General features: G+C 36.8%; 2 protein-coding genes across 6 annotated transcripts in view; both read left to right on the top strand.

The window, feature by feature from the left end:
- The first annotated feature begins 792 nt into the window (after window positions 1-792).
- Window positions 793-15,451, top strand: LOC140333496 (uncharacterized). Of its 3 annotated transcripts, XM_072415172.1 has the most exons (9): window positions 796-875; window positions 5,163-5,231; window positions 5,701-5,736; window positions 8,073-8,348; window positions 10,006-10,293; window positions 11,479-11,754; window positions 12,695-12,754; window positions 13,215-13,311; window positions 14,521-15,451. In XM_072415172.1, the coding sequence occupies exons 2-9, from the start codon at window positions 5,204-5,206 to the stop codon at window positions 14,549-14,551; spliced, it is 1,092 nt and encodes a 363-aa protein (XP_072271273.1). In that variant the 5' UTR covers window positions 796-875; window positions 5,163-5,203; the 3' UTR covers window positions 14,552-15,451. The 3 variants fall into 3 exon arrangements, with proteins under 3 accessions (XP_072271275.1, XP_072271273.1, XP_072271274.1); XM_072415173.1 differs by lacking the exon at window positions 5,163-5,231; XM_072415174.1 differs by lacking the exons at window positions 5,163-5,231; window positions 5,701-5,736 and having other exon boundaries at window positions 793-875.
- An 87-nt stretch (window positions 15,452-15,538) lies between these two features.
- The window catches only part of LOC140333495 (immunoglobulin superfamily member 1-like), a 28,455-nt gene continuing 16,649 nt past the window's right edge, over window positions 15,539-27,344 (top strand). For 2 of the 3 annotated variants that reach the window (XM_072415169.1, XM_072415168.1), the window contains exons 1-6: window positions 15,539-16,172; window positions 16,699-16,734; window positions 20,567-20,854; window positions 21,658-21,945; window positions 22,446-22,730; window positions 26,177-26,461. In XM_072415169.1, the coding sequence (XP_072271270.1) occupies window positions 16,142-16,172; window positions 16,699-16,734; window positions 20,567-20,854; window positions 21,658-21,945; window positions 22,446-22,730; window positions 26,177-26,461 (1,213 nt within the window). In that variant the 5' untranslated portion in view covers window positions 15,539-16,141. The remainder of the gene's footprint in view (window positions 16,173-16,698; window positions 16,735-20,566; window positions 20,855-21,657; window positions 21,946-22,445; window positions 22,731-26,176; window positions 26,462-27,344) is intronic. The other variant, XM_072415170.1, reaches the window with a different exon arrangement.

Below are 27,344 nucleotides of genomic sequence, written 5' to 3'. Positions count from 1 at the left end.
GAGGGACAATAAAGACAGCTGACAGAGAAGGATGATAGGGACAACTGACAAGGAGGACGACTACTAACAAGGGGAGAGGAAGAAGGATGGAGTATGTTTTGTGGAATTAGTTTTAGTGAGGTCAGTGGAATGTTTAGTAAAATAGAAACTGTATTGTGTATTTATGTTATTGTAAATGTGCAAAAAATAGAATATGAAAAAAAAACTAATGAGGAAGAAGTGACGGAAGCCTAGAGGGAGACAGACCCATGGAGGCGGATTAACTAATCATCAATGTGGGGGCAAAGCTTGTGGAAAATGTACTGTAAAACATGTCCTAAGTGACAAATCATTTCTGTGTCCCTGCATAAATCCTAAATATGTTTCAGCACGATGATCATAGAGAACATGTGTTAATGGTTCCAAACCATATAGTTAGAGATGGATTATTACATTTACAAATCTGCATAAATGCATTTTGTATGCCACATAACACAGCTATAGTATATTATTTCCAACTACTGTGTTATAGTAATGTAAATTCAAGGGGCAGCTTGAATGACTGATCACTCACTGAGACTACTATACCATTGAATATTTCTGTCAGCTATCAAGGTGAAAGACAAGTGAATGCTGCATTTTATTGCTGTGAACAAAACAAATTTTCGTGATTTTGTTCAGGAAGTGAATCTCTGTCTCAGTACTGAACGCATGATATCATTTTTGCGCAGCCATACAAATGTTTTTTTTTCTGCATTACACAATCTTTTAAGTTACAGTTGTTTCATCATAGAAAGTATAAGGAACTTGTAGCAACAGCTTACATTGCACAAATGTTAGTTTACAAGACAGAAGAAGGTAGATGTGAATATTGGAGGATATGCCAAGAATTAGTGGTATGTATAGTAGGCTGTATATAGAACCACCTTCTCTGGAATTATATGGTATGTGTTTATCTGCTTATTGAAACATTGGAATATTATTGAAATGTTTTAAGACCTGGTCTAAAATAAGTCATTCCTAGAGAGCAGAAATTATGTATATTGTATATATAGTGCCCTTAGTGTTAACATATGATATATATATATATATATATATATATATATATATATATATATATATTATATAGTTTGGTATAAACTTTCTAAACTGTTCTGCATCACATCTGTAAAACAAATCCATAATCTTCCCATTAATCAATCCCCTTAATAACAATATTTTAAAAGAAAAAAATCTATAATGTAAAATCATAGTAATGTGTGTGTTATTTTTATGTGGAGTTCAGAAAATTGTACTGCAGCAAAATTCACATATACAATAAGGGTTTAATGCTATGTCAGAATGTAGAAAGCCTCTAAATCTGGGGCAAAAAATGGGTATTTGTATATGAAATGTATATAAAAAGAAATGTTTGCTCAGAACTGTTGTCACACAGTTTATGCTGCCAGTAAACTGCTAAATATATATATATATATATATATATATATATATATATATATATATATCTTTGAGGCATTGTTATTGCATGAAAAGTATAACTTGCATTTTTTAATTTGTTTACCATTCTTTGCACCATCGTGGTAATAAACACTCTCAGTTCTGTCCAGCAATGTCAATTGCGACAGTCGGGAGAACTGGGATACCGGCATGCCCTGCTTCCCTTTAGATGTGCAGCCGGTGTGCTGCGCACAGCTGAAGGGATTCTAGAGGCTGATAAGCTCCTGACTCAGTCCTGCACTGCTATTGGCTGCTGGGACTTTATAGCGTCTCTGCTCCCAGTCATCAGTGCCTGTTGTAGCGTTTAGCTGGGCTAATCTGTGCTGGAGATTTATCGTCTGATTTACTGTTGCTGACGTTGCCTGTTTCTGACATTACCTGTTTATGCTGCCTGGACCGACCTTTGCCTGTGACCCCGACTCTGCTTGTGTTTTGTCCCTGTGTACTTCGTTTGGTGGACGGATATTCTGTGTATGGCCCCTCCTCTGCATTCTGGACTTGGCAGTAAGTCCTGGGGGCCACTGAGTGCTGGGAGACACAACCAGTCTCCCAAGGCTGAGCAGGCGCTTACTAAAGGTGAAGACTGTGGTGTTAGATTGGGGGACTGGTGTCTGGCCTTACAGTTATTTTGTTACAAAATAACTTTTGAGTTCAGCATTTGTGCAGAACAAACTTTGTAAAGCTGAACATATGGGCCCTGTCATGTATTTCTTACATACTAGGTGATGCTCTTATTCCCATCACTTCTTCAGATCTGCTCCAGCCCGAAAAATAATTTTAAACATTAAATGGTGTAGGGGAAGAGTGGTCAAGTACTAAGAGGGGTGATTCAATTGGTAATGACTGGGATAAAATACCAGGAATGGTATTTGCAAATGAGGAGTGAAAACCTATTTTAAGGAACTGCTACTTGAGTGGGTATTTCTTCTAAGTAAGGAAAGATACTTTGATAAAGTAAAATTAAAAAAATAGGAAAACCTGTTTCTGGTTGTGTTAAATGATATATATATATATGTATGTGTATGTATGTTGTTGTATATATAGTGTATTTTATGATTCTGGTTTAAAAAATGCTGTCTCTCTCAATGTTTCTAAGGATTGAGGTTTCCTGAGAGAAAAAGTCTAAATCTTTTAACCTTTTAGGACAGGGGTGCCCAAAAGGTGGATCACGATCTACCGGTAGATCGCAAAGGCAAGACGGAGTGGACACGGAGCCCTACCTTTCAAAAAAACTCTACCGTGCACAGAAGTTATTAAGTCCAAGTTTTTATTGTTGGTAGATAATTTTGACCTGGTCATTTTAAAAGTAGCTTGCAAGCCAAAAAAGAGTGGGCACCCCTGTTTTAGGACATGGAAACTCCCCCAAGCATTCCTGTATCAGGTCCATGAGAACGAGTTGTCCTATCAACATCTGTACAAAGCGTTCCTTTTCTACAGCCACTGCAGACTTCTGGTATAGCAGAGGACCTCTGTTAGTCTTTATGGTGGGGTCAAAAATATGCTAACTTTTAGCACATATCATTTGACGGTGACAGGTAGGTGTGGGAGAAAAGTGAAATAAATGGCCCAAGACATGGTATAAATCCAGTGTTGGCAAAGTTATGAGACTTCATTCATAAAGTGTTCTTGTGAGTCCAAGGAATCCCCACACACATTAAAAGATCACTCCATATCGCTGTGTACCAGATCTCTACCAACAGTCCGTATTGACTTCTAAGCAGTTCTGTCACTGTGTGTACTGTTATTATTATTAGCCAATATTTATATAGAGCCAACATATTACGCAGCGCTTTACAGTATAAATTTAGGTCCACAGTCATTTCAACTGTCCCTTAAAGGAGCTCCCAATCTAATAGTCATATGTCATTAACACTATCTAAGGACAATGTTTGAGGGCAAGCTAAATAATCTAATTAATTGGTCTTTTAGACTTTGGTTTTTCCCTACTGTAGAATTTAGGTTGCCCATTGTGGCTGCATCTTTGTGATCTTTGTCCACACTGCCACTTTGATGTCCACAGTCTTAGTCCTCATCATCCACACTCTCTAACCCTATTGTGTTCACCTTGCTATGCTCCACTTGTTCTCTCCTCTTCCTTTTTCCTCTAACTCTAGTTTTCCACTTATTTCCTCTGGTAACTAATTTTCTCCTATTTCCTTGATGTACTGTGGTTCATGATCTTCCCTGTCCCTCCCCCTGCCAGTACAAATCTCCCTCTCAAAGACAACTTTTCAGAGCTCTGCCTCTAGTTTCATTGCCCAAGTCTCCTTTTCATGACTTTCATATTTTCATCTCTGTATACAGGATGACTAGGAAGTTCTCTTTTCCTCCATCACTGTCCATGTAGGTATAACGTTGTTTTTGCTGAGTTAGCAACCCCACAGTTACAAGCTTTCGTTTTCCGCATTGAGAAAGGCAGGAACTGAGTTGATGGGGCACAATGATGTAAACATTTGTTAGTATTCCCCTATTAACCTCCCTGGCAGTATTTCGGAGTGTGGCTCGGGGGGATTTTCCATACCAAAAGCAGTAACCCTGAGCGTGGAATTGACAGGGAGTTTAAAACTCCTACCTGGTTCCCATGTTCCAGCAGCATCCTCCAACAGTGCCCACGGCGTCCTCCAGCGATGTCGGCGATGTTCTCCAGCGATGCCCCGAATCTGCTTACCCTGGCGATGCCAGGTGGGAACGTTGGGGACACGAGGCCCGGGGAAAAAGATGCCGGCCAAGCATTTGCTCGCCAGTGCGTGGCTGGGAGGCGGGACTGTGGAGATGGTAGGCAGGACCGGGCAGGAAATTTAAAATGAGGATTTTGGAATGTGCCACTTTTACATTTAAAAATCCTTATTATTCATTCCACCAGGAAGGTGGAATGAATAATAGGGATTTTTAAATGTAAAAAAAAATATTAACCTAATATAATATATGTATTTCGTGCATATTTTTGTATTAGGTTGGTAAATCTGAGAAATGTTCATAAACTGGTAAAGTAACATCTGAATAGTTGTTTTCTATTTTTATACAATCTTAATGTTAATATTCTACATGGTCATATGGAAATAGGTGGTATGCAAAAGTCACAAGAATGTTGACTAATAAAAAAAGTTAAATAATATAATAGATATACCATTATTATTATACCAATTATTTTTAGTAAACCTAAACGTATCTAAGCTAAAACATCACTGCCCAGTCTTAAGCACATGACCATAGGCATATGAAGAGTTCAGACTGGAAAAGTGGGCATTCTTGCATTCAGCTTGCCCTAAGTAATACCTGCACATGACATTGAGATTAGGTTACTGAAGGAAAAAAATGTAAAAGCTTTAATGAGGGCTTTAAACCAGTTGGAAAGGCCTTGATGATGCTTATAGTACATCAGACAGGAAATATAGCGGGCCCAGAATGTCTGCTGCAGTTTCTTATGCTCCTATTAACTATAAACCTAAGTAATATTTGAAGTGTTGTCAACTTTTTACTTAATATTTACTACTTATATTGGCTGAATGTTTTTTTCTCCTTGCAATAAAATTGTAATATATATTTGAGCAATGAGTGTGCTGTGTACCTTTATGTGTGGGATATGTCTAAGGTTTGATTCCCTACCCACTACATGGTGAAAGCACAAACTCATTGGACTAATTTAAAAACATGAAAACCTTGAATGATTGAAATCTGTTTTATAGGGTAAGTTCTACTTCTGAAGATTCCATAAACTTCAGCTGACATGCCTGGAACCAGAAATTATTTAAACGGTAAAAAAATATTTATTATACGTGCTGGACTAGTGGAGGTAGATGCTAAGATTTGTGTTCCCGAAATCTGCTTCATTTAAATAACAATGAATACAATATTATTAATAATAATACTGCACACACAATAAAAAATATGCTAAATAAAATAAAAAATATAAAAAATAAAATAAACAATAAAAATGTTAAATTATTTGCAACAAATGTTTACAATGTTCTATCAATGAAAATGATTAATAGAGCTAATATACATTTGAAATTCTCCACAAATGAAGTAAAACCACAAATCAGGGTTTAACTATTAGGCAAACAAAATAATATTTATATAACTTAGTAGCTAAATTTAGGCTCCTCAGGCACAGAGACCTATTCTTCAGGCCGAATGTAATTAATAATATGTAAGCAGATTAACTGATTATTTACAACCACACATTGGTGCATTTTGTTACAGATACATATGTTTCTCTTGCAGGGCTTTTATTGTGGAGCCTGGCCACTTGGTGTATAGGTAATATATCAATGCTTTCCTAAAAAATTCTGACATTTGCTTCATTGTGCTTATTTTCTTTTCTTTGGTTTTAATGAATTAGGCTCAATGTCACTGGTATATATGATGGATCCCTCCTAAATGTAAAGTTCCCATTTATTTCAGTAAAAAATACTAGACTCCTGATATCTATCCAAATAATAACATTACCAGCAGGTTATATTTTTTCACTAAACTTATGATGTATTTGCTGGCACTTCTTATTATCAGGGATCTAGTTACGGAGTGGCTGGGTCAGCTGGGCACTCAGGAACTACATAGGTAACTAATTTTTTTGACGTAGTAATTAAGTCTGTTGGCATTTATCTCATCTGAGGCACACATAAAGAGATATAAGGAGAAGTTAGATCTCTCAGTAGCAAAGAAATGTATAACTAGTGTAGCTCTACCTTTTTAAGGATTCCAGGGATTCTGTGGGAAAGGCAGTGAGCCAATTGCACACTGCAAAAAATAAAAATTCTGATGTCATCCATATACATACAGGTTACCATATTGTAAAAAATAAACAATACTTTCACGGTTTTAGAAAATAACATATTAAGACCTATGTAGTAAGGTAACTTTGAATAATATACATTTTTTTGTAAAAGTGGATTTCATTATTACAATAGCCCTGGGCAGTGGTCCCCCAGGTGGGTCAGTAGTTCAAAACTCTCTAAACTACAAGAAGGTTCCTTGTGGACCAAAGCTAATAGCAATATAACTATTCTCATAACGGTTCATTTATGGGAATTGCAAAGGGACATATAGTAACTTCCTAAATACATTTCCATTGTCCAGCACCAGTACTCACCAGTGCCCAGCCTCGAGAGGACAAGGGACACAATGGAAGTTTGTCAGACAGTCCGGGGTCAGTATTCAGGTGATCCACAGATGACCAGGAGAGTCCAGCAGAGGCAAATCCAGAAAACAGAGCCAGGGGTCATACACAGGTAGACAGGTGTATATGGGTAAGCTGCAGGACAGAGGGCAGACAGCTAATTGCTTGATCTGCTTTGGTGCTGCAAGCACTGCCATCGGACGGTATAAACAGGACACGCTATACTGAAATGGCGAATGGGGTGGAGTCGCCAGCCAGACACTTGGTCTTCTTGGAAACTCCTTCCTAGAAATGAGGTAGAAAAGATCTTTAATTTCATGAGCTGAAAAAAAGAAATCCTCTTTAATTTGTTTAACCTCCCTGGCGGTATTCCCGAGTGTGGCTCAGGGTTATTTTTCAGTACCAAAAGCGGTAACCTCGAGCCACACTTACCTGGTCCCTACGAGCCTGCGGCGTCTTCCGGCAATGCCTGCCCGGCATCAAGCAAGTTGGGGGGTGCTTGGCAAAAAATGTACAATTTCAAGAGTTACAAATAGGACAAATAGTACTGGAAAGCATTTTTCTAGAAGTCTTGTGAATTCTGGAGTATGATATTTTTATTTTGATATATATTGTCTGAGGATTTTTTCTCTGGCCTGACTTTACTTCAAAGTTCATGTGCAAAATCACATTTTTTTTAATGCAGAGAATGTTGAAAAGGCGACTGGTAAATATCGATACCATATCAATAAATACAAGAAACATATTTTCTTTTAAAACAATTAAGAGGCTAGAGGGAGAATGAAATGTAACACAGAGAAAACACACTGCAATGAAACTAATCTATGTAATGTCACATTTTATGAGCTGGTAAAACTTCTTGTACAAATACACAAAGCTTCCTGTGTGACGGAAACCGTTAAACTAATGGTACAATGTACTGTCTGGTGGTTTTATGTATGTGGCTTTTGCTTAATATCTGTGACTTAATTTTCTCTTTGCTTTACTGGACATGCTCATGCTCCTGCGGCGTACATTGTGTGTGTGCAATGTTTAGCAATATGTAGCCTAAAATCATATCAGGAACAAAGTCTACTTGTTATGAAATATCAAAAGATGATTCATTTTATATGTAATAAGTCATGCATCATTAAATGTACTTATTTTATTTTACCCTGGTATAAGCCTTTTGCAATACCTGTACAGCACAGCTGAGAGTGAATGAAGCAGTACAATGAGCTGGCAGTTCATGTTCATGTTGGTATTAATTGTAAAACCTTTATTACATATTTTGTTTTTGCTAGAAGTGGTTTTGCTTTCCTATTTAAGTCCATGGTAATACAAAATCTGCTTGAAGCAGTACGAATGTAGGCCAGAAAGATGTCAACTGTTCATGCCAATGACTTTTGTATGATCTTAGAAGCTTCTCAAGTAAATGCCTTCAACATATGGCACAGGCTCTAATATTTTTACTTTTGTTGCCTTCTTTGCCTTGTAGAAGCAAACAACCGTCCAGGTATTCGGTTTGAGCCCGAGCAGTCAGTCTACATAGTGGGAGAACGTATGACAATGAGATGTGTGGCTGACAGACCATCCACTGTTGATACATACACCTTCTACAAGGATTCAGTAATAATCTCTGACAGGACTTCAACTAGTATACTGACCTTCTCTAATCTTAAATTAAATGATTCTGGAGCATATTTCTGTATCTACAACACAAGTAATGGAGAGAAATCATCAGAAAGCATCGAAATAAAGCTTGAAGTATTTGGTAGGTGGCAATATTCCATTACTGTTTTCAGCCTAATTGTAATTCCTCTTATTCAAAATTGTATCTGCTTCCTTTCTACACCAGATGCCACTTAGGAAGGACAGAATTTTAATCATTGGACCACTAATTACACACTTTGGGCCTAATTAAAAAAGACTGGAAAATATGGATTATAAGAAGAGAACCTGTGTGATCCAGTAAACCTGAAATAGGTCTAAACTGAAAATATTTGCGAACTAAGAGCAAATGATTTTTAAGAAATCCATTCCAGGTTTGCTGGACCAGCCAGGTTCTCCCAAGATCTTTATCTTCGCCAGTCTTGGAAAGCTTTAATAAATCAGGGCCTTTGTATTCCCTGACCACACATAATTGTGACAGCATAGTCACCAACACATAAATGCATTCTGATATATAAATAAATCTTATAAAGTGTAACATAAGCTGCAACATTCTTATTTTTGGCTTGGTGAGGGGTAGAAACTTTTAGTTCACAGTATTACTTATTGCAGCATATTAGGTTAAAAATAATTGCTGGAGGGTTGACCATGTCTCAGTTTTAAGGTGTTTATTGCTAAATATGCTCACTGCTCAGCAGATTATTCTGTCATCAAGATTATTATTCAAATGGAGGGGACTTCTTCCAATATAACACATCTTATAAAAAGCTGTATAAGAGGACATTTCTGTTACTTTCAAGCACAGGTGTCAAACACAAGGCTCGTGGGCCGAATCTGGCCTGTCTGGCTGTTTTATGTGGCCTGACATTTGTAGGTAGAAGGACCCAGTCCCAGAAAGCTAGGTACAAGCAGGGAGGTCCACACAAGTGCCTGACCATGCTGCCGGCAGAAGGACCCTAGTTGCTTCTTTTCACTCCTGCCAAGACCCAGCACTAAGCACACTGAGTCCCGATCCTGCTCCCGCTCAAGGTATGGAATCCCAGTAGGTTGCTTCATTAGCAATGTCTCCAGACTCAGAGACACAGGCCTCCACCTCAGCACAGTCAGTGGCTCCATTCCCCTCACATAGACAGGCTAGGATAGGTCAGGCACACCGACCTCAAGATAAGCTGCTAAGAACAAAAAAGCAATCACTCCCAAAATCTCCAACAAGAGAAAAGTGGATGCAGAAGGAAGACAATTTAATGAAAGATGGGAAAGCGAATATATGTTCATGCTTCACGAAGACAAACAAGTTCTTATTTTCAGAACCTATATAATGCACGAGGATGATGTGTGATATGGTGTCTCAGGGTGAGGAAGGATCTATACTTCTACTAACACTATGTATCTTGGGAAAAAGTTTGACCCGCGACTTAGCCTGTGTTATAGATTTTGGCCCGTTATGTGATTTGAGTTTGACACCCCTGCTTTGAAGAGATTTTTGCTAAATGCCTTTTGTGTTCATAGGATAGGTAGTTATTGAAGATAGAACCCATGGGAGTCACATGACAGATAAAAAAAAGTTTTAGATATATTTATGTTAGGATAGTAAATAGAGGCAGCTCGCCTTCTCTTGTTTACTGCAGGTATAAATAATCAGAACACGAGCAGATAATGTATCGTCTAAAAGTCTGTATGAACCACTAACTGTAAAGGTAAAACCAGGCTCTAAAATCAAGTAATTGATTCTACTCTGGAAAAAATGGTTTCTTTTGCAGAACAGCCGGATTCACCTTTGCTCGATGTGACACCCCAAAGAAAAGTCTTCATAAAAGATCAATCAGCAGTCCTTCGATGTCAGCTACCGAACACACATGTTTCTGTAACTGAAATCACACTTTATAAAAATGGAAGAGAAACATTTGAATCTGATAACTTTGGAGTTCTGAATTATACAAAACTACAGATAATGAACACTGGAAACTACTCTTGTACATACACAGCAATTCAGTCAGGACGAACCCTCAAATCTTTCTTCAGCTTTGAACAGACTTTGATTGTAATAGGTAAGAGCATGAAAAGCACAAGACCTGCAATAGGAAATGAAAAAAGGTACTGAGAACAAAATGTTTGTAAGTATGTACATTTATACAATGACACAGGATTACCTGAGGTGCAGAAGGGCTTCTGGTCTTTAGCAGACCACCCCGCAAGAAATGATGGGCCAGTGACCTTAGTTGCCACGGGACTACTTTGCTTTTCCCAGGCTCTCGCCAACAGGGATAACAGGGATCAGACAACTTCAGTGTAGAAATGGCTAACCAGACAGGAACACGAGTCAAGGCAGAATAGCTAATCAAGCTTAGGTCAGGGCAAGCAACATTTAAGGAGAGTCATGGTTGAGATCACAGCAGACAGTCACTGGTAAAGTCAATGTCAAGCCGAGGTAAAAATCCAGAATATGAGAACTCAGTGTATGCTGGCAGAATAGCAGATAACACGCTGAGGATCCAGAAACAAGGGCCTGGGACTAAAGAAGTTTAGATAGGACTAGCAGCCAATAACAAAACATGATCATGACCAGGATCCTTCCCACTGGCTGCAGGACACACTTTCTAATCCTCGCCAGCTCTGGATAGGATACCTGGCCCCATATTTGCAGATCCTGACAGTGATGTAGGATACAGGTTGCGGTGATGAGGCCCCCTAAGGTAAGTCAAGCCCCTAAGTTTGGGCCGCTCATTATAAAGGGAGGGCGAGGTATGGCCAGGAAGGGGGGTTATATCCTCAATGCTTCTCTAAAGTGGCCTGTCATTTGGGCCTAGTATTATATAGAGTAAAAGGACTATATTCTCACTGCCCTATTTTTTTGCCAAAACAGGTTTTATGCCCGGAGGAGGGTCAAGTTTTTATTTTAGAGGGAATGCATGCATTTGAAAAATTTGTTTAAAATTGTTGTAATTTCTGGTAGAACTTTCTGGGTGAACTTCTCAAGCAGCATGTATATTTGTATCTTGATCCTTTCCTTTTTAGTCCCTCTCTTTACTATTGAAATTATCTCTCACTCTCTATCATTAGCTATGCTACCCTAGTTTCAATAGCATGTCCACTTTTTCTTCTAAGCATTCTTTCCACCATCTAATCTACTTTTCCCCAAATTAAATGTACCCAAATATTAATTACTAGTTATTAAGCTTGTACTCAACTAAGAGTATTTTTTTTTACATCATGAAATATATCTATTTTTTCAGACCAGCCTCCAACTCCAAGGTTACGCTTTGCTTACAGCCATCAACATCAACAAGTAGAACTAGCATGTGAAGTACAGAATCCTTCTTTTTCCAATGTCCATGGATATCGATTTTATCGAAATGGAGTAGAAATCAAATCAAGTTTTGAGGTTAATCACTTTACCTTCAATTACACCCTGAATTTTGATGGATGCTATTTCTGTCGGACATATGTGAAAATATTAGAAGAAGTAATACTATCTCCAAAGAGTTTCGAGCAGCCCTTGTCATTAAATGGTAAGTTTTGTTTTTAATCAAAAAAAAGTTAAATATTAAATCTCTTAACTAATTATCTTTCCAATTTTTGTTTTGCTTTCTGATTAACTCACAGTGAGGATTTTATACAGTAACTGACACCACACTGCCTAATAATATGTCAGAACAAACATCTGTCCTAATTGCCTTTCTTAAAATAATGTACATGTTCTGACTTACATACAAATTCAACTTAAGAACAAACATACAGTTGCCATCTCGTATGTAACCCGGGGACTACCTGTACAATACTGTCTCTCACTATACCTCTTCTTTACCACAAGATGTTCTCAGTTTTTAAGGTTTTGTGATGCCCAGCGTCACTCAACCCTGAGGACTGAGGAAAGACTGTGAGTGCAGGTTATGCACTGAAGACGGCACCCTACACTCACAGGGGGACAATTGTTGCAAATTATGCTGGCACTAATACAACTTTTGCACCTGTATTCCTGGGCAGCTAAATGTGATCAAATGCAAAGACAGATTTTCAGCTTAAACAGAAGCAGAAATAAGAAGTGCTCAGGATCATGTTTCGTTGTGTTGTCCTCAGGAAACTTGCAGCACCCCATGCTGCCTGCTGGTGGCACTGTTGATTAGCACATCCTGCTTGTGCTTCCTGTGGCAACCAGCAGGGGAGCTTGCTGCAGCCTATGCTGTACACCTGTGCCTCCTTATCTGAAGGTATACATTTTCTGGTTTTACGGGTATCAGAGGGTCCTAACATTGTACTTTTGCCTGGTTCTGTATCCTTGCTGATGCTCTTGCCACCCATAGTTGGGTTTTAGGTCATCATCAGAAAGGCCAGCTGTTTTCAAAGTTAAGAGAATTATTTAAGCCCAAAGTGAGGTTTTATATTTGTTGTTTGGCAAATTTGTTTTTCAGTTATATTAATTCTGAAAATGTATTTATATCCTTTTTTTAGTAAATGATACAATTCTTTGTCAAGAGAATATGAACAAAAACATTCTCTATTCAAAACAAGGTACAGTTTTATCGTTTTTTTTTCTCAATATAAATGTTTAAGATCTGTTCAACTTTATTGTTTATGAAAATAAAACTGTATTAAACAAGCAATGTTTTTCTTTGACAATCATAAGGCCTGTTTTCAACCACATACAAGTAGGACGTAGGTCGTCAAATTTTAGCAAATGAAGAATTTGGGAATACTTTTTATCATGCTTTGGGCATGAGCACTCATGTTTGCAAAAAGAAGACACTTAGTACCTAATGACCATATTAGCATGAATTCACTATGTCATACAGCTATGTATTATTACTCCGTAAATTCATTACACTATGCAGCCCAATAATAACACAAACTAGGAATAGCTCTTATGCTCATAACTTCTGGGCCTGCAATAGGGATTTTCATGTATGGCATTATGATTAATATGATTATTTTATATACATTTATATAATGCCAATTTCTGTTTGCATCACAGGTTTAAAATTCTATGGAAGCATACTTGCTGGAAAACTCCTGGTCTTGTTCTCTTTACTGGCAATTTTTGGTGTCTATTTACTTCTAATACAATTCAGGTATATTCAATGTTTGCACATTTTAGAATAATGCAACTTAAAAATAATATTGTAAAATATATATTATTTAATATTATATTATACATCTAATATTAGTTTTCATTTCTCTGTCCTGCACAGTAGGACATTTAGCCTTGACTATCTTTAACATATGACCCAGCCAACAATCACAACTTTTATTGTTGCTGGGGTTACTCCAGCATATATTGAATAATGAAGTGGGAGTAAACAAGGGCAGTGTATAGACAATCTGCCACATCCTCCAAAGTTTTGGGTGTCTGAGTTTTCTTGTGGGCAAAAAAAGCTGGTTGTGAACAGCAAATATTGCACAAAGCCAGGGGCTTCAGGATCTGATGGACAGTGAAGTAGGTTTGTTCATTGAGACAGTACAAAATACATTGATTGTTGAGTACAGTACTGACAAGTTGAGAAACCCACTCCAACCTCCTGAATCCTAGTTTAGCATGGACCGATACATTAAAGGGTGAATTTTGATTGGTTGTGGATAGTTTACAGAATTGTGCACATATTCATTGTACTTTGTGCTGCCCTATTGGGTAACACAGAGATTTGCAATGAAAATTAGAAGACCTAAATATTTAATGATGTGTCTTTTTTCAACCTGACCAAATATGTAACTATGTAACTATATATAATGCATATTGATAATGTTGATTAGACATTATTGATACTAAAGAAAACTACAACAAACTCAGCTTCTTCCTCCCAGCTAGGCCAATCCATGCTTTGATTTCCATGCATTGCAATGAAAAGTCTATATGCTATAAACCTTGTATAAAATTACTAAACAAATTAGAGGGCATGGGTGGTAAGAGTAGGGCTTGAACGGGAGGATTTTTAAGAAGAAACTTTACATGGGTAGGTCACATAAAGCTTGAACAGAAATGAGACAAGTATGTGGCTTACTGGAGTTGCTGTTCTATTCATCTAAAGTTGCCTAATGATAGACCTGACTGCCACACAATGATTCTTTGGAACAACCATGGACGTACCATGATCATGCCAATATCAGACAAGTATACTATGTTCTTGAACTGGCCTACCACACCAGCTTGATAACAAATCAACTAAGAAATTAAATTTTAGGATTGTAAAATATAGAGATATGCCTGAAAGTATTTCTGTTACCCTCTATTTTCCCTCTATTTTCTTCTTATTGTTTTTAAGATATGTTTTTTTTTATTTCAGAAATCAGAAGCCTGCGGCAGAGACACAGTGATTAAACAGATGAATTAACAAATTGTACTGTCTTCATTTACAAGAAGTGCTCTTCACTATACAACTCACCTCACGCAACTAGATGAGCTTCTACTTTCATTATGCCAGTTTACATTTTTACGGTCTAACAGCCCATTAATGTAAAATATCAAAATTGTTTAATTGTGTAAAAATTAAAAGAAATAATTGTTTAATCATAGGAGTTTATCATTTTTTTTCAATGTTTAATATTTTTTTATTATCAATTACCCGAATGCAAAACAGAGCAAAATACCCAAAAAAAAAACAACTAATAATACCAAACTCTGCAAAAAATGTTTTGCAATTGTGTGCAATAATCTAATTTATTCCCAGCTTCCAAGGGTAAAAGCAGAATAAGCTGTCCTTGAGTATTTATTGTATAACTAGCATTTGTATAAAATCATGATCAGGTAAACATCAAGAAACTGTCATCAAAACAATTCTTATGGCTTTATTATAGGGTGTTCTGTGTCTAAGAACCAGTAATGCAAGCCCACCTACTTAATGTACAGCGCTGCGTGATATGTTGGCGCTTTATAAATCCTGTTTAATAATAATAATAATATTAATCTTCGTTCTACAAAGGTATTTGATATAAATATTTGGTTTAAAAGTGTTGTCAACCACGATTCCCCAGATTTTGACAGCAGGCTCTTGCAGCTTTGACTCCCTTAGTAATGTCATCCCCCTAATTTGAGTTTTAAGATGCACCTTTATAATGTCACCCATGACTACCCCTGTTTGTACTTTTTCCTTTGTTTGTGTATTTGTTACAGTGTTATTGAAGGTGATTCTGTCTCTTTTGTTCCTTTTTATATGTTTATACTTTTGTATGTATAACTATTTTGAAAAAACGAATAAAGATTTATTGAAAATAAAAGTGTTGTCATGGTACCTGAACAGAGTTTATAGTAAGAGACCCCACAGTTGACATAATAAAGTGTCCCAGTGGGCAGCAAAAACATATATCCGGTGGTAAAAATAACATATCTGTAAAATTCCATAAATGACCTCCCTATATACCTATATGAAAGAAATCGGTATGCTCACTTCTCTACATTGATGGCTTATTCTCCCCCTTGTAAATGTCAGCACAGTAAAAAACAGATTTAACAAATCGTCAGGTATCCAATCAGTGCCCATCTTTCTAAAATGTTTGTTTTACAATCATCAAGAAGGCAGAAAAATGAGGACCCTGCTTAGGGAGTTTTCCTAGTTTGGAAAGATCCTTGAATGTCTACAAAATGTTTTCTGATCAAATGCCTGAGTGCCTTACAGTAATTTCTGTGGAGCTATAGGTTGGCAGCAATGCTTTAAAGATATGCAAAGAAAAGTCATAAGGAAAGAGATGCTAGGTAACAATATATATTAACAAAGACCAGTCATATACTTCCTGGACACCCCTGTGTTTCCTGTGTTATTCTGTCAGTTTACCCACCTAACAGCTAACTATGTACTGACTACAAGCAGCCTTTTGAAACTGCCTTAGCCTTTTTCGTTTGTACAATTACCTTGTATTATTTTGGTAATGGTGAACTATTTTGCATGTATCACTATCTAAGAAAAAAGGATGATGAGCACCTTAACTGTAATACGATTTGGTAAGTAATCATTTCTTTTTAAATATTTTCTACGTATTCACAAAAAAGATCATTTTGGTATGTTAAGGTTTATTTGGTGTGCTTAGTTATGATTATGATGGGGTTTTTAGTTGTTTATTCATTTTAGATCATGGAGCAAGCAGCATGGGGTGTAAGACCCTTTCACTTTGCTTCACAATGGAAAAGACAGGGGCAAAGTCAAAAATTCAGGCAGGGAGCGTCAACCACTTGCTGAGAGTCATTATTAGACAGTGGGTGATTCAACAAATATATTACAATAAAAACATGATCATATTTATAAAAGAATTCCATTATATTTGTGTAAGATGGTATCACATCAGTATTCTTCATAAAAGTAACTACTTCAGGTATTGGTTTATGTAAAGTCACTTCTGCATTTAGATTCATTTGACCTAACACAATAATCAAAAATAAACATAAAATGCTGTGGATAAGTGTTATGCTCCATATCTCTTTTCAAACCTTCAACCTTTCTGGCACCATAACATGTGTCTTCTTATTTTAGGGCTGTTCTTCTTGGTCTCACACTCTTTGGCAAGAGGTAAATGTATTATTTTAAAACAATAATTTCCTTATGTCTAGCAAATATAAAAATATGCAACTACAAATCTTAAAATGTAAATGTGTGGGAATTTCTTGTACTGTACTATTATTTTAATGAATAATATATATTTGAATTCTGATGAATGCTAGAAAGAAATAAGGGCTTATCCTAAATACTGGTGTCCATATATATATATAAATTACATTACAAAAGGCTGCATTAGGTCATGCTGCTGTGGGAAGGGTTGAACTATCACAAATAGAAATGTATGTCCTAACACTTGCCACAGAATGTCCTAACACTTGCCACTTTTTAACAGCTTTCTAAATAAACAACACATATGTTGGTGGGGATTGCTGTCTGTGATTCTGGTTAATATATTACTATGCTGCAAATTTTAAAACATGCATTTTGATTAAACTATATATAGCCTTTTCTTTTAAAAAAAAAATATTTTTTGTTATATGTATATATTTTTCTATGTCTAATAAATACAGAGTACAAATATATTACATATATATATATATATATATATATATATATATATATATATATAAATATAAATAATTTATTTGTATACAAGGGCTTCAGAAAATATTCAGACCCTCTTCACTTTTTTCAATGTTGTTTCGTTGCAGTCTGATGTTACAACAATTTTATTTCTTGTTTTTTGATTAATCTACACTCAGTGCCCCATGATCATCAAGGGAAAACATAATTTTAGACAATTTTGTAAATGTATTCAAATGAAAAAGCTGAAATATTCCCTTTAGCTAAGTATTTATACCCAGTTGGAGCACCTTTGGCAGCAATTACAACCTTGTCTGTTTTTGTATGATGCAACAAGCTTTGTAAACCTGCACTGTGGGATTCCCTGCCACTCTCCAATCCTTTCAGCCTCAGTCAGGTTGGAAGGGAACCATTGGTGGAAAGTGATTTTCTGGTCTCTCTATAAATGTTTGTTAGGGTTTGTGTCAGGGCTCTGGCTGGGCCATTTTAGGACATTCACAGAGTTGTACATAAGCCACTTCTGTGTTCTCTTCGCTGTCTGCTTTGGGTCATTGTCATGTTGGAAGGTCAATCTTTGGTCCAGTCTGAGGTCCCGAACAAGTTTTCATTGAGTATATCTATGTACTTTGCTCCATTCAGCTTTCCCCCAACTCTGACCAGTCTCCAAGTCCCTTCTGGTTATCCCCCCCACAGCATGATGCTGCCACCACCATGCTTCACTGTTTGAATGATATTGGGCAGGTGATGAACAGTGCCTCGTTTCCTCCAGACATAACATTTAGAAATGAAGACAGTTTATCCTTCCTGGCAGTATTTCTGAGTGTGGCTCAGGGTGGATTTTACTATGTAAAAAGCGGTAACCCGGAGCCACACTCGAGGTGGAATTTCCAGGGAGGTTAAAACTCCTACCTTGTTCCCAGTTCCAGTGGCGTACTCCAGCAGTGCCCGCGGTGTCCTCCAGTGATGTCCGCCGCATCTTTTAGTGATGTCTAGCCTCTTTTTTCCCTGCCGATGCTGGACGGGCATCTGTGCAAGCTGGGGATGCGAGGCTGGGGATGCGAGGCTAGGGGAAGCAGATGCCGGCCGGGCATCTGCTCGCAAATGAGTGCCTGGAGGGTGGGACCGTGTAGTCCCATCCCCCCGGGATCTCTAGAGTTTAGAGTGACTATCAGGATTTTGGTCATCCCTCCCATTAAGGCCCTTCTCTCTAGATTGTTTGGCTGGGCAACCAACACTTGGAAGAGTCTTGCTTGTGCCAAACATATTTAAATACGTTTATATAGTTTAATTTAAATCCTTAATCTACAAGTAGCAATGAATGCAAGGTAATTCCATGATAGGAATACCCAGCTCCAGTTTTATACTGCTTCTGCAAAATGGACATATAAATACTCTTCACACAGAAGAGTATATGTGTGCCAAACGTCACGAGTCATTTAGCTGTAAACTAAAATCCTGTTCTTCAGATTTGTATATAAATTAAAATAGTAAACCAGCTGCCTGAAGCCCCTGAGCATTAAACTTGCATTTTGGGCCTGGTCAGTGGAAGTAGTGAAAAATTTATATTTCGTATTTACTTGGAAAATAGAATCACAAAAAAAATATTATGTTTTGATCCTGAACATTTTTTAAAATAAAAAGGCAAAATATGGTAAAATAGTATACATTCCCATATTCCGTATACAGGCATTTATTGTAAATACATTTGGGCATGAAAACATTCATTGTCAGGACAACCTTCTAAAGATCAAACAGAGTATCAGAGTATCACTCTCTTTGCGATGGGAGAGTGGCTGGGTTCTGGCATCATGAAATTACTCTGGGGGGTGACACACGGCTCCCCGCACATGCACGGTCTGAAGTCCATGCATTTAGTGGTCAACGACCTGCAAAAGGTTGAGGACAACTGGGCTACAGCAGCAGGAGACTATATTTAGTGCAACTTCTGTCAGCTAAGAGCAGATACCTGATACAGTTTTATTGGGCTCTAATAGGACAAGAGATTGAAAAAATGTTGCCGGGCTTTATGAATTTGAATTTCTGTTGCAATATTCAGATGGTAGGGTCAGAATTTGGCAACAACAACAACACAAAATTATGGATACATCTCTGTATTAACAGTTCAGACTGGTAGTGATGTAATGGTGTGGGAGATTTGTTTTTAGCAAAGTTCAGGTGCCTTAGTACCAAGTGAGCATTTTTTAAATACCACAGCCTACCTTAGTATTGTTGCTGACCATGTCCAGCTTTTTATGACCGCAGTGTGCCCATCCTCTGATGGCTACTTCTACCAGGATAACAAATCAAGTCAAAAAGCTCAAATCATCCTAAACCTGAAAGTGAGTTCACTGTACTCAATTTTATGGCATTTGGTGGAATGAGAGATTTGCAATATGGACGTGCAGCAGTATTAGGAGATTTGCATCATAGATGTGCAGTTTGAATTATGTTACGCATGTTATCACTTCCTTCCATCATTGGTACATTTTCTTCAAAAGCTGCAGTCAGATTTACCTATTGGTAGAACAAGGTGATCTCACATCACAAAGTTATCCACCCTAAATCAAATCCACAGATGTACAATTATTAGGATGTCAGTCTTCATTTCTTTGCCTGTATTTGGATACTCAAAAACGATTTCTGATTGACTGCCCCTGCACCTTGCTGAGGTTTGTACGGTGCTATTAGGACCTAGAATGTCATTTTACAGTGCCTAGTTCCATGTTGTCAATGTAGTATCATTTTCTTGAGGGTTATACAGCTGTAGTTAGTAGCATTCATCATGATCACTGTTACAAGTAATGTTTTGTATCTTTTGGCCAGTAACATACATTTTTCTTTATATTCTCCTTCTATAAAGGCCTGATCTCACTGCAGCTCTGCCTTTAAAAAATGCTGGGACATTTACATTGGTGTGCATTTATTGAATCGACTGCTCAATGAGCCAAAAATTGTACATGTTTGACTTTAAAAAGCACCAATGAGCATGATGCAATGCATTCTGTAGCAGACTGTTTGACATGCTTCTAAGAATAAATCCAGTGCACCAATAAGTGTCTTTTGTGTTGCTGATCATTGTGTTAACGCACGCATTGCCGCATAAAAACATATGCAAAATCCCAATACAGTAGTGGAAAATGGCTCTAAGCATATTACAGTTAATCAACTTTATTAAAATTGTTTATAGAAAACCACCAAGGTTTTGAAGAAGACATGCAGATTTCCTATACCTAAAGAAGAGTTTGTATTTTGATTTGGTATTTGTATATGTACTGTGCGTAGAAAAGTATATTTCTTTTCGTTTTTTGTCTTCTCAAAGCAGATATTGTTCAACTGGATGTATTACCAAACCATCCAATTTATGAGCTAGGAGAAAATCTCAGTTTTACTTGCTGCAGTGATGACCCAGTGAGTAGCAAGATATTTGAGTTCTACAAGGAAGAATCAAAAATGTATTCTACAGAACAGATTAAAAATTGTGCCCACTTTGGAATTGAAATTAGGAGCAAGCAGGATGCTGGCCAATTCCAGTGTCTATACCGGACCCTTGAAAATGGAACTTATATACAGTCCAATATAAGCATATTCATTACTATTCATATTGCAGGTAAACAACATATTGAGTTAATAATTACCTAAAAATAAAAGATGGATAAACTATTATCTAAATATATACATGTTTGTTTATGCATGGGAGTAAATGTGGCTGTATGCTGTAAAAAGGCAATATAAATATAAAGTAGTCAACAATCTTGATAAGGTTGTTGTAACAATAAATTATGTAGCCTTGCAAAATATGCTATTGTATATTAATATGCTCATAGATAATAGGATATGATTTATTTACTATATGTCTCCCACTGATATTGCTGCACAAGGCTTGGGAATATTGGTTGTAAGAAATGTTAGAAAAGCTTTTGTGATACCTATATATAGGTATATACAGGAAAAAACAATGTCATTTAAATTTGAAATGAACTGCCTTGGGGGTTCCAGTGACTAAATCATTCATTTTAAATTCTATGTAAAAAGTGAAATTGTTTCATGTATATGTGATTCACTTTCCATTATGCATGTTCTTAGATCTCAATATATCCTGAAGAAGCAGACATCGTCTGCGAAACGCATCGAGGATTACAAATTGAGATATAGCCAGTAGGAGCATATATGTTTGGGTACTTGATCTCATGTGGAAATTTGATTTGAATCACATGTTTTTATGATCAATTTTATTGTATTTAATAAAAATGTGATTTTTTTTTTTTTTATAAATCTAATGTGACAGTTTAATGCCTAAAAAGTCACTTTTGTTGGTTTTTAAAGCTTTCTTTGTGCAACTAGTATTTTAAACTCAGTAAATATTCTGAAATGTCTTTAAAATACATGAAGTATTTTACCTTACTATTGCAGATACCCCACAACCACCCTCTATAGCACTTTCACCTTTACACCCTGTGTATCTGAAGGAGGAATCTTTCACTTTGACCTGTTTGCCCCTAGTTGGTACATCAGCAAAAAGAATACAGATATACCATGAGAACAAGATAATTCAAGAAGGGGGGCCATTGCAAAGTTATTATAATATATCTGCAGCCAACGAAAATACTTCTGGGAAATATGCTTGTAAATATTGGATAGAAATAAATGGACGGAACATCGGCTCATCACTGAGTGACTATGTTATAGTCAATGTAACAGGTGGGAAATTGTTAACACAGCTTTTTTTATTTCAGGATATCACAGATAGGCAAAGGCATTTTGGCTAAAATATATCTAATTTAATGCACTATAATAAAATCCATATACCAGCTGAAAGTTAACACGGGATGCCTCAATGTTCTCCTTTATACTCTCACATCTCTCTGCTATGCACGCTTTTCAGTTGTCTTGTGCAGTAATACACTTCTGTGAGAACTTCTTTTGCAAAACTGGTGATAATTCCTGATTTAATCAATGTACTTTATCATCTGTAAATATTCAAAAAAAAATGCTGATACTTTTCTATAAGTGTTTTCCCATTGATAGTTAATGTGATACCTATTTATGGTCTATTTGTGATTTCATACACAGGTAACCAACAAATTATGTTTAATCCTTCTGTCTAATGCTTTTGAAATGCAAGACTGCATATCTTTGCATGATTGTAAAGAAATTAAATAAAACAGAAATATATAAAGTGTTTCACCTTATTGTTACAGAGACCCCACCACCACCCTCCATTGGACTGATCCCGTCATACACTGTGTATACTAAACAGGAAACGTTTAAATTGAACTGCTCACCTCCAATTAGTGCACCAGCAAAAGGAATACAAATTTACTTTGAAGGAAAAATAATCCAGGAAGGGGAACTATTGCACACTGGTTTAATATCGGCATCCAACCAAGATGCCCCTGGAAATTATTCATGTAAATATTGGGTAGAAATCAGTGGACGGCGCATCTACTCATCACAGAGTGACCATGTAATAGTCAATGTAACAGGTGGGAAATTATTAACACAGTTTGAATTACACATTTCATTTCTACCTGATGGTTTTAAAGATAAGCAAAGCAGAATGTGCAAAATGTTATGTGCCCAAAGATGTCATACAGGAAGAAGGGTGTATAGCATATACTGCTTCATACCTGGAAGTACTGGAGATTTTTTCCCAATGTGCCCCCAATAGGGCTAACATTAAAGTGTGTATTTAAGTTGGACACCCCTGAGCTAGTGGATTATGAAAAGATCATATAGGATGTGTCTACATCACTGCCTGAATAACATGGTTTTCCCATCTAGTCAAACTGAAAGTGACAGGTTCAATTTTCACCCACCATCATTTGTTTATACCTCCTTCTAATATTCCCACACTGCTTTGTCAGTGAAGAAAAAAATCTCCACTTCCTACCATTGCACTGGTATTTATTTATTTGCTATTCAGACATTTCTGAAACATGGGACAAGGAGCAAGCCCTTAGTCCTTTGAGAAACATTAATATACCCCCATTATTATCAGCTAGAGTGGTGCTAAAAATGTCAACTGCACCAATGAGAAACTCTGATTGGTGAGTCCAACACTACTTAACAAAGAGGGGAAGGATGAGGAGAAGGTAGAGGAGTGGAGTTTTGATTTGCCTAGGGGTATATGTTTGGCCTGGGGTGGGTGTAGGAGGTACCACACAATGGACCTGATTTATTAAGCGCTCCAAGCCTGGGGAAGTTACATTTTCACCAGTGTACCTTGGTGATCCAGCAAACCTGAAATGAATCTGGTCCAGGATTGAATACATTTACTAGCCAATTACTGTTATGAAATCCATTCCAGGTTTGCTGGACAACCCAGATTCTCTGATGAAATTGTATTTTCTCCAGACTTGGAGAGCTTTAATAAAGTTATTTGGGGATCAACAGCAGGACACCTCTTTTTCCCTTCTCACATAAGTTTAGGGACTAGGCCTGAACAGGACCAACCTCCATGTTGGCATACACATTCAGAATAATAGACAGCCTTCTGTATGCAGTAAATAGGGACAGTGAAGTAGATCAAATGTCTCCTGAAAAAGCTGAGAAGTAATGTATAGAAAGTCTGTAGAAAATAATCAGTTTTCAGGAGATCTGGGTAACATTCCGCATGGATTGGTAAGGACCTCATTGACAGCTTTATTATTTATCACCCTAAACAACATTCAGTACTTGAAAGAAGCCCTTCTGCTAACCCTTGTGCCATCTCCCGTTCATGGTATGATATCATAATGCCTTTCATGGCCTGCAAGCCCATACCATAAACCAAATTGTATCATCACCCATAAACCAAATGGTGCTTTTACAAATGAACAAGAATTGTTTTCTGTTGTCTGTGACATGTAAAAATCATGTTTTTTTGCATTTTATTGTGTATTGTTTTTACAATGTAATTTTTCACCATCATTACTAAATTAAGTAAATTATCCCCTGCAGGGTAAAAATTAACTCTGCTAAGTGAACAGCCTAAAGTTCTTTAGTAAATCAACAATGTTCTCCTTTATACTCTCTGCTAAGCCGGCTTGTTGGCTTGTGCAGTAATACACCCCCCCCCCCCCCCCCGCTTTAAGTCATGATTCTTATAAAAACATGTTGCCTATTGTGGAAATTTTGGTTGGGGACCTGCAGCTTCTTACAGGGCCTGGACTCTGTGGACTCTTGGAGGAAGGTGTGGGGCTCCATATTTTTGGATTAGAGACGCCACCCCATGCTACCTGTGAGCACCAGGTGCATTCCTGGCATAGCCGCTTTAGTGACTCGGTTGTTGAATTGCTCATTTTGCAGGACTTATTGCTAAAGTTGTTTTGCCAATTGCTGAGATGAGTAACTGTTTGATGTTGTGTGTTACTTCCTGCTGAAGTGAAGCCACTTTGAGTTGTCTGAGCCAAAATAAATGGATGTAAATGAAGTGCTGCAGTGTCCTGCATTGGGCTAGTCCCCCTTATACATCATTCTGTATTTCTGACTTAGTCTTGTAGGCGGTCTGACTCCTGCTACTTGCCTGCTTTCAGTGTACTTATACCCTATTACCTTCCTAGATCAGCTGAACCTATGTACCGCCAACTTCCATACTCCTAATCATACCTGTGTACCAGTGCACACATGAAAGGGTAGCTGCTAAACATAAATTACATGTCAGTAGTGGTAATTGTACCTGGCACTTACTGTACAGACAGAAATAGATTAGTCCTGGTAAATCTTTATTACATTTTACACCATACATCCTTTTATTCTGCATAATTTCTATTACCCTAATATGCAAACACAAGCATCTTCTTTACATCATAAGGATCAAAATGCTAGTTTAAAAATCGCCATGAAACAGGTAAATGTAAATAATCCTATTATAAATTGTCCCGTAGTACATATTCTGATATTGGAAACAACATAAATTATCCACTTAAAATGTTCACTAATCAAAGATAAGGGCTAATGCAGGGATCCACAATATTCCATATTCTACAACAAAATACATTTGTGACTATTTTAATTCAGAGACTTGCCTTTTCTGGAAAAGCAGCATATAAGCAGGAGAACAACCACAAGAACACATAATAAAATGGAAAAAAGGAAGCAGCCACCAATGAAATAATACATCCATGTTGGTAAGAGACCTGCAAAAGATAAGCAATGATAATTGGGAAGGAACCAAATACAATGTAAAATTAAAATTGCCTAGTAATCTGATGTTTGGTAATCGGTCTAGTACATAACTCAGCTAAGGATAAAAATCCAATTGCTATTTTCTCCATTGTTTTACATTATACAATGCTTCGAATAACACAGTCAATAAAGTATATTTATCATTAGGTAGCAGGAGGAGCAAGAGAGTGGAATAACTTTACTGCTGTGGCAAACTAGATAAATCACTTTTGCTATCCAACACATTTTGTTCTCAAACTTGCCCTGTTTTCTATACTAAGAATAAACCTTGCTAATTATTATTGATATTATATTATTATTATTATTATTATTATTAATAAACAACCATCATTTTTAAATTAACTAAATTATCCCCTGCAGGGTAAAAATTAACTCTGCTAAGTGAACAGCCTAAAGTTCTTTAGTAAATCAACAATGTTCCCCTTTATACTCTCTGCTAAGCCGGCTTGTTGGCTTGTGCAGTAATACACGTCTGTGAGAACTTCCTTTGCAAAACTGGTAATAATATCTGATTTACCCATTGTACTTTATCATCTGTAAATATTCAAATAATTAGCTGATCCTGTTCTGTGTTAGTTTTCCAATTGAAAGTTGTCTTGATACCTATGTGTGGTCTATTTGTGATTTCATACACAGGTAACCAACAAATTATGTTTAATATTTCTGTTTCCTGCTTTTGAAATGCAGACTGCATATCCTTGTATGATTGTAAAGAAATAAAATTAAATAGAAATATATAAAGTGTTTCACCTTCTTGTTACAGAGACCCCACCACCACCCTCCATTGGACTGATCCCGTCATACACTGTGTATACTAAACAGGAATCGTTTAAATTGAACTGCTCACCTCCAATTAGTGCACCAGCAAAAGGAATACAAATTTACTTTGAAGGAAAAATAATCCAGGAAGGGGAACTATTGCACACTGGTTTAATATCGGCATCCAACCAAGATGCACCTGGAAATTATCCATGTAAATATTGGGTAGAAATCAGTGGACGGCGCATCTACTCATCACAGAGTGACCATGTAATAGTCAATGTAACAGGTGGGAAATTATTAACACAGTTTGAATTATACATTTCATTTCTACCTGATGATTTAAATATTAGATGTCATACAGGAGGAAGGGTGTGTAGCATATACTGCTTCATACCTGGAAGTACTGGAGATTTTTTCCCAATGAGCCCCCAATAGGGCTAACATTAAAGTGAACCTGTAACTTTGTCTTGAATGTTTGTGTATGTGTTGCACTGCATATCAACTGTATTGGTATTACATCTAAAAATTGCTATAGCAGAAAGTAAAAGTTTAAATTAGTGTACAGCATTGTTATTTTAGCCATGTTAGTCATATTAGCAATTATCTAGCTCTTAAAAGAGCTAAATGTATGCCAAAATTTGGGAAAGGATTTGAACCTCAGCTTTGACTGCTCTCATTGGCTCTGTTAGCTGGATTTCTCTGGCTTTTATGTTCAAATTATTTTAAACCCTAGGTGTCATCCACACCTATACATTCTAGCAATACACCATACACGTGTTAGTATTTTTTATTGACATTCATTTCAAATTGCATGGCAATACATTAAAGAAACACAAATGTATTTAAATGCGAGGTAATGAACTACACGAAGTTCTGCATTTCATCAGAACTGGGGAGTCTAAATAGATGAAATATACACAAATAAGGTTTACCAACAGTAGATGTAGCTTCTAGAGCTATATGATAAAATTGTGGAATGAACTCTACAGTAAATGTTCTATGAATGGTTGTACCTTGCATTTTCCATATGAAAATGTTTTATATCTAATGAGAAGGAAAAACATCCTCAATGTTTTTAATACAGGTTGGCCTGTGACTTGGTCTAAGTTTTTAATTTTGGCCCTCTGTGTATTTAAGTTTGACACCCCTGAGCTAGTGGATTATGAAAA

This window comes from Pyxicephalus adspersus, chromosome 6 (genome assembly GCF_032062135.1).
Source record: "Pyxicephalus adspersus chromosome 6, UCB_Pads_2.0, whole genome shotgun sequence".
Lineage (NCBI taxonomy): Eukaryota > Metazoa > Chordata > Amphibia > Anura > Pyxicephalidae > Pyxicephalus > Pyxicephalus adspersus.
This window is presented reverse-complemented; position numbering and strand designations above follow the sequence as displayed.